Here is a 7628-nt window from a genome sequence, read left to right on the forward strand (position 1 = left end):
AACTTTCTCTTGTATAGTTTGTGCAAAGACACTTTCCCATACAAAGCTGTGTCTTATTGTCTTGGTTTGCATGTACTTGTTTTGTTTGTGTGTGTGTTTGTTTGTGTGTTTGTTTGTTTGTGTGTGTGTTTGTTTGTTTGTTTGTGTGTGTGTGTGTGTGTTTGTGTGATTGTTTGTTTGTTTGTTTATTTGTTTGTTTGAATGTTAACATGGTTGTTGGGTGAGGTTGTTTGTTGTTGTGAGGTTCGGTGTGTTTTAGTGTGTGTGTGTGTGTGTGTGTGTGTGTGTGTGTGTGTGTGTGTGTGTGTGTGTGTGTGTGTGTGTGTGTGTGTGTGTGTTTTTGTTAGGGGGGGTGTTAAGGGGGAGGGGTTGTTTTTTTCTCCCATGAATTCTCATACATTCTCAGTGGTTCTCACACAAAAAGTAATGTTCACAAGAAGTCCTTAAACTGGTGATACTACTGAATAATAACTCGTCTGTCAACATGGGATATGGAAATTTTATAAAACGCAGTAGTTTGCAGTGGTCACATGAAGACAAAAACAAAATAAAAATCAAGAATGCATATTGACAGAATTGGGAATGTATTCTTCACACAGAGACTGATTTTTCCCTCGAAATAATTTCAACAGAACTGTGCTTGTCGGTGATCTTTCCCACCTGGTTTGTAAATTCATGTTTGTCACAGATTATATAAAAACGAAAACAGTATACTTGGTCAGTCAATTGTCCTAAATACCAGTGATGTCCAAAGCCGCGGTCATTGCAATAACATATATGCTTGTTTTTCATTTTCGTTTCCTTCAAGCACAAAAACAGCACGGAACAACAACAAGAAGCATTAGTATCAGGGCAATACAGATAACCAGCGTAAATAAAGCCACAAAAGCACAAACAGTATGTATCAAAATCAATGTGCGGTAATTTAAGATGTGATTCAAGATGGTATCTCTAAAACATGATAAACCAATGTTCCTTCATGGAAACTAGCAATTTCACAGAGTGTCCTTGTCAGCAATGCTGTTTTCAATATGACCTAGTTCCAATATAACTAACTTTTTTTGTTTAACCAACTTCAAGATGTAACTCAAAATTATGTCTCTATAACATTGGTGTCCAGTGCTGTTTCTGGCAACTATTAACTAGCATATCTTTTACATAGTGTTCTTGCCAACAATTGTATTTTCAAAACGACAAACTTTAAGATGTGACTCTTGATGTCGCCTAGAAAACATCGGCGTCCAGTGCTAATTTTGGCAACTTTGAAACTAGCATATAATCTTTAAGAGAGAGTCCTTGTCAGTCATGCTGTTAGCCAGCTCTCTCAAGTAAGTGTAGTAGTTGGAATTAGCTTATTTGTTTACAGCGTGTATTCATCAACCATGCTGTTAGCCAGCTCTCTCAAGTAAGTGTTGTAGTTGGAACTAGCATATCTTTTACAGAGTGTATTTCTCAACCATGCTGTTAGTCAGCTCTCTCAAGTAAGTGTTGTAGTTGGAACTAGCATATCTTTTACAGAGTGTATTTCTCAACCATGCTGTTAGTCAGCTCTCTCAAGTAAGTGTTGTAGTTGGAACAAGCATATCTTTTACAGAGTGTATTTCTCAACCATGCTGTTAGCCAGCTCTCTCAAGTAAATGTTGTAGTTGGAAACTAGCATTTATTTTACAGCGTGTATTTCTCAACCATGCTAGCTGTTAGCCAGCTCTCTCAAGTAAGTGTTGTAGTTGGAACTAGCATATCCTTTACAGATTGTCTTTGTCAACCATGCTGTTAGCCAGCTCCCTCAGCCAGATGGGAATCTCAGCTGTCTGGTCCAGGTTCGGCTGGGGGCCCAACTCTCGCAAGAAATCTCCCTCGCTCGTCTGCAGCGAGAGCAGGTACTTGACGCATCTCGCGCACATCTCGCGATACTTGGCCTTGCCTGTCGTCATGGCGACGAGACCCGCTCCCCACGCCACTTTGTGGTTGAGGAAATGGGTGTAGAAGTTCTCGTGCAGCGTCATGGCGAAGTCGAGGATTTTCTCCCCTGTCCTGAGGTACTTCTCCTGCTTGGTCAGCCTGTAGAGATGGTGCAGGTAGTAGACTGGGTAGCCTAGCTGGTAGAACAGCTCCTGTGAAGCGATGAGTGTAGTGTTATTTGGGAGAAGTCAATGAATATGGCTTACGGAAGAAGGGGTACAGTGTTACCTGGACTGATGAATAGACCAACACTCGTTGAAACTATTCATTACGCTTTGAACAATGATGTCGTTTTTGTGATTTTTACTTGTTTGTTTTTTCTGGGGGTTTTGTGTGCTGGTGTTTTTGTTGTTGTTGGTTTAAACTGTTTTATTTAACGTTTGTGCATTATTTACAAAAAAACGCATATTGAGTAAACAACAACAAGCATAATGCTTATAGTGGTGTTCACTATTTCTAGAAAATTACATATAATATAAATGGCGGCTATTGTACAGTTTAAATGAAAAGCTTGCAAACATGAAAAGAAAATTGAATGAAAATTGTACATCAAAATAAAAATCCGTTTGGGAATACATATATAATATTTATGGTGTTTGCGAGTAAGAGATAGGGAGGGAGAGAGGGAGGGAGGGAGGGGGAGAGAGGGGGAGAGTGAGAGAGAGAGAGAGAGAGAGAGAGAAAGAGAGAGAGAGAGAGGGAGAGAGAGAGAGAGAGAGAGAGAGAGAGAGGGAGAGAGAAAGCTTAAAGAGAGAGAGAGAGAGACGAGTAGACGTGTCGATTTTGCTTTCACTTTACATGTTTATCTGTTCGAAACGGCCGGACTGTCCAATAAATTCCTGCACTGTTAAAAAGATGTTTTTGTTAATTTTTGTTGTTGTTGTTGTTGTTGTTGTTGTTGTTGTTGTTGTTGTTGTTGTTGTTGTTGTTGTTGTTGTTGTAGATTCGTCAATATACAGCACTTGTGATTTTTACTACAGACATGGGCCATCTTTCAAAAACGTGAAACTTCTAATTTTTTTTTTTTTTTTCGTGAATGTAAACCTTGCCGGATTTGCATGCTTATACAGAGAAAGTATTTTACCTTACATGTTTTTGACTTATAGCTCTTGACTTAATATAGAGATAAAACTGAATTAACTCCAAAGCATGTGTGTATATGGGATCTTACACCCCTTAGTAAATGTTCTTTTTGTTGTATGGTCTGTACTGATAACTTGGTGTCTGGATCATTAATGCAATAAGAATGGCCTGATATTTACACTCTAGGCATATAGATATCCATGCCCTAAAACGACCCTCCATCTCAACCCGTACTGTGGCTTTCCATTCAGGATTTAACAGTAGCATTGAAGACTGGCTATAAAGCCTGATATCAATGATCGTAATAAATAAGTCGCGAAACAAGTCTACTTCACGAAGCTCGCTGCACGAAGCTTTGGCGATGAATTTACGGCGAAGTCTTCGTAAAGTCAACTTCATGTTCAAGGATCGTCCGCCATCCTAGCCTGCATCACACCCTGTCCCCATACCCTTTAAAATCAACCCTACCTCCAATTCAAGTCCAGAAAATAGGCAACAGCGCGTTCGAGCCCAACATTAAAGACCCACATTGGGATCATCCCGGACCATACGGTACTACTTCCTGCGACCTTCGGGTTCTTTCGGCACGAGTTGTCACGTCTCCCATTTGACGAGCATCAGGAAATACCCACCACCACCACCACCACAACAACAACAACAACCTCCTATCCCGCCCCACCTCCATCCCCCTCCCCTTCACCCACCCCACATGGCCTCTTAACAGCGCGTTCTAAGGTCGAGCCCAACATTAAAGACTCACATTGGGATCATCCCGGACCATACGGTACCACTTCCTGCGGCCCTCAGGTTCTTTCGGTACGAGCTGTCCCGTCTCCCCGTTGACGTGAAGTAGGAAGTACTGGTCCAGGGCTGGCTGTTCCTCCACGATTCTAACCATCAGGTCACCGCTAGTCTTCGCCTTCTCCAGATCTGGCCATAAAACAAGTCACTGTTTGATTGTTGATTTGTTACTCTTTTCTTCCGGGACTGGTGTCTGACTAATTGGGCCATCACCTCCCCCAAGTCATCCGAGCGAAAACGTGAGCTTGAACTGATAATCAGCAAATTATTACCCACAATTCAACAGGCAAAATGAACAAGACTAGTGTCCCGGCTCAACAATAAGAATGGTTAATTTCTACTTCATTGCTTCACTGCTTTTTATCTTATTGGGTTATCTTGCGTTGTCTTGCCATTTTGCTACACCGAATACATTAGAGATATCAACCGTGTGGAAAGTTAAAATAATAAATAAGGCGCACTTACAACATTATGGAATGGATAGACCAGAAAGTCGACAACTCTTAGAGGGCAGGAGAAAACAAAAAGAGGTAAGCATTTCTTTTCTTTTGTAAACAGTATAATGTGGGGTTTTTTATTTTAAATATTGTACGCCTGCCTACGTACCTCCGAACTGCAGAGCTGTGAGTGCAAGATGTGCTGTCATAAAGAACCCGACGTCATAGCGGTTTCCTGTGCTGACGAGAGCCAGTTTCTCCGTTGACGTAGTAGGATCGACGTCATAACGGCCGCTGGTGCCGAAACCGCCCACTTTGGGATTGTAGAACTGCTTCAGGAATTCCCAGGCTGGGTAGGAGATGTCGAACCTGAAGGAACGTAATACAGTTACTTCTACGGCTGGTACTCATGGTACTTTTTCATCCACTTTGCCCTATTCCTTGGGGAGAGTGTGCGTGCAAGCGTGTGTGTGTGTGTATGTGTGTGTATGTGTGTGTGTGTGTGGGTGTGTGTGCGTTCGTGGGTGCGTGTGTGTGTATGTATGTGCGTGTGTGTGCGTGTGTAAGTGTGTGTGTGTGTGTGTGCGTGTGTGCGTGCGTGTGTGCGTGCGTATATGTGTAGGTATGTTTGCGCGCGTGCGTGCGTGTGTGCCTGTGTACGTGTGTACGTGCGTTCGTACGTGCGTGAGTGTGTTTATCGGTCTTTCTGTTTATCGGACTTTGCATTCCCCCCCCCCCCTCCCCCGTACTCTCACTCTCTAGCTCTCTCTCTCGCTCTCTCTTTCTCTCGCTTTCTCTCCCCCCCCAACTCACACACGCGCGCGTGTTTACCTGCAAAGACGATGCGCTGCCATGGCAACCCACGCGTTCATGTAGGGCCAGTACTGAACCAGCTCCTGGTTCTTGGATTTCCGGTCGTCACCGGTTTTGTCCGGATAAGACAGGAAGTCCCCGTCCGGCTGCATGAAACGCTCCTTGATGTCATTCAGAACCTGTACAAAACGAGTCTTTTTCTGGATACAGTTGAACCCCCCTTTTATTTTAAAACCTTCCTTTCTCAGATGTTCTGTTCATAGCTTCCGTAAATTTACCTCCATTTTCAGACTCCATGCCTTTTAAGACCTGATTATCTTAGCTTTTTGAAGGTCGTAAAAGGGGGGTTCCACTGTACTGTGAAGGATGTCATCTGTCATGAGCTCAAAGCAACAATCAAGCTTGATGCTTTTACTGAGGCAAGTCTTTGTTCGGGTTTCTTAGTGAGCGAAGAACTAGGTGTGGTGGATGTTCGCCAGTGGAGTAAAATAATGCACCTTTGTCGGCAATCATTGATATAGTTCCACGGCAACCAAAATACTGTAGGTGTGTAACATGCCTCGAACTAAATCCCCCCTATTACTGTCCTGCATGCTCTGAAGATAAGACGATAGAATAAATAAATCAATACCCAACACCCTTCTCACATATAAGTAATCAATCCAACATCGAGGGATTGCTTGTTATTGAGGATGTGCACATCCGCCTTTTGTTCGTCTTGCGATTTCTTCCAGTAACTTCCGAGCAATGAGATCGCTTATGGTCACGAATGCCTCATCTAGACAGGAAGACTGTGTCACGTTTTCCTGTCTGTGGGGTCAAGGTAAGCTCGGTCACTTCCTGGTCTAAATACAATTGTTCGATGTATCTGCATGATCATGCACTTTTGAACTTCTGGGGACAAAAAAAAGACAAATTTAAAGGCCGGACCAGATTTAATTACTTTTTTTTTAATCGGACGCAGTTGATGTTGAGGTAGACTAACTGGACAACTTCAGTCTCCAGCCTTGCAAGGCAAGAAATATTCCGTTCAGAAGCTTTTGTGGCTACATGTAATACAATCGAAAAGACATACATTTAAAGTCAGGCGGACGTGTGAGTGGTGATGAATGTCTTCGATTTCTGTCGAAATAGCTGTAAGCTTGCACAGTTCCACCGCTGTTATGAGGTGTGCAAACTTAAAGAACTGACCTTGTGAGCCAGGCGCCCTCTGCCGGTGAGAATGAGCATCATGGGCAGCTTGTAGACAGAGCCCAGGTCGGAAGCCGTCTCCGGGTTCTTCAGGCGTCCATTGCCGTCCAACACCGTCTCAAAGAACGCTGCTCCCCTGTCGCTGGCTTGTCTCAGCGTCTCAAAATCCATCTCTGCCTGGTGGGAAGAAACTGACAGCGTTTTGGCATGTTTGGATGAAGGAAAGTCTTGTGTTGACGTTTGATGTTTTATTTGTAAAAAACAAAAAAGTGTTTTATGAAACCGGGAGGTCTGTTGTTGTGTAGGTCATATACAGTCTATGCTTAATTTGTAAGTGAGTTTGTGTTTGTCTGTCTGTCGCTCAGTGTTCATGCCTATCTCTCTCCCCATCATGTAAGTCTGAGTGAATCAACATGCGAGGCTACAACTTGCTTTCACGAGGACAGACAGATTTACAGGTTAACACGGGAACAGAAAAATAAAAACTGCTTTCTGCTAAACAGAGCATAGAAAATTAGACTATGATTTTGCTTACATGTACAAAATTGTTACAAGTTCTTTTTGACATGCTAAAAATTCTAGAAACACACACACACACACACACACACACACGCGCGCGCGCGCGCGCGCGCGCACAATGATTCTTGAAAAGAAAAGAAGAACAGTTTCAAAGAGTCTACAGGTGTCTTACCTACTTTTCCTTTCCAATGAACCCAAGTTATGGACAAAACCAGCGAGATGTGTCCTCTTAGTCAGCCCGGCAGCAAAGTGACGCGTTCTTTATCCGCTAACTGTACTACTTCTTTTGCTGTCGTCACGTGTATCTTCTTTTATCTATCTTCAATCACATGAGTAAAACTAATTTCTTCTTCTGGTAAAATCGGATCCCTCAAGTTATCTGTTTTTGCATATATGGAGGTCAGTTTACCTGTACCCTTCAACATTTCTTTATTTTTCTGTTTGTTTCTTTACGTGGAGTGTAAGATAAACTTAGTTTGGCGAGTTATGAATCATAGCTGCCCTTGTTTTGTAGGCTCGGCTGATAATCAGATAATCCGGGTTTCGGGGTCATGGCTATCCGTCGTCAGCACACTGCAGACGCATTCAATTTGAAAGAAAACTACATGCTGTCACGTTTACCTTTTTCATGATTTTTGTTAAAGGCACATTCCTTCTCGTGTAAGCGTGCCATTTTGGATCTGTCCAGACTTTTACATGTGAGCAGAGCATCCCGCTATTTGAACACATAGTACCACATATCGACAGCATGTTTTCTTTCTTTGCACAGTGTGTGTGTGTGTGTGTGTGTGTGTGTGTGTGTGTGTGTGTGTGTGTGTGTGT

At 42.8% G+C, this 7628-nt stretch overlaps 1 protein-coding gene across 3 annotated transcripts; it reads right to left on the minus strand.

Annotated features, from left to right (window-relative positions):
- Positions 1-481: 481 nt before the first annotated feature.
- Positions 482-7077, minus strand: LOC138959306 (uncharacterized). 3 transcript variants are annotated; one of them, XM_070330727.1, is made up of 6 exons: positions 6983-7077; positions 6288-6464; positions 5115-5275; positions 4453-4652; positions 3806-3975; positions 482-2114 (listed from the first exon to the last, which is right to left on the minus strand). In XM_070330727.1, the coding sequence occupies exons 2-6, from the start codon at positions 6456-6458 to the stop codon at positions 1746-1748; spliced, it is 1071 nt and encodes a 356-aa protein (XP_070186828.1). In that variant the 5' UTR covers positions 6459-6464; positions 6983-7077; the 3' UTR covers positions 482-1745. The 3 variants fall into 3 exon arrangements, with proteins under 3 accessions (XP_070186828.1, XP_070186829.1, XP_070186827.1); XM_070330728.1 differs by having other exon boundaries at positions 6288-6460; positions 6979-7077; XM_070330726.1 differs by having other exon boundaries at positions 6979-7075.
- Positions 7078-7628: the final 551 nt, after the last annotated feature.

This window comes from Littorina saxatilis, linkage group LG2 (genome assembly GCF_037325665.1).
Source record: "Littorina saxatilis isolate snail1 linkage group LG2, US_GU_Lsax_2.0, whole genome shotgun sequence".
NCBI lineage: Eukaryota > Metazoa > Mollusca > Gastropoda > Littorinimorpha > Littorinidae > Littorina > Littorina saxatilis.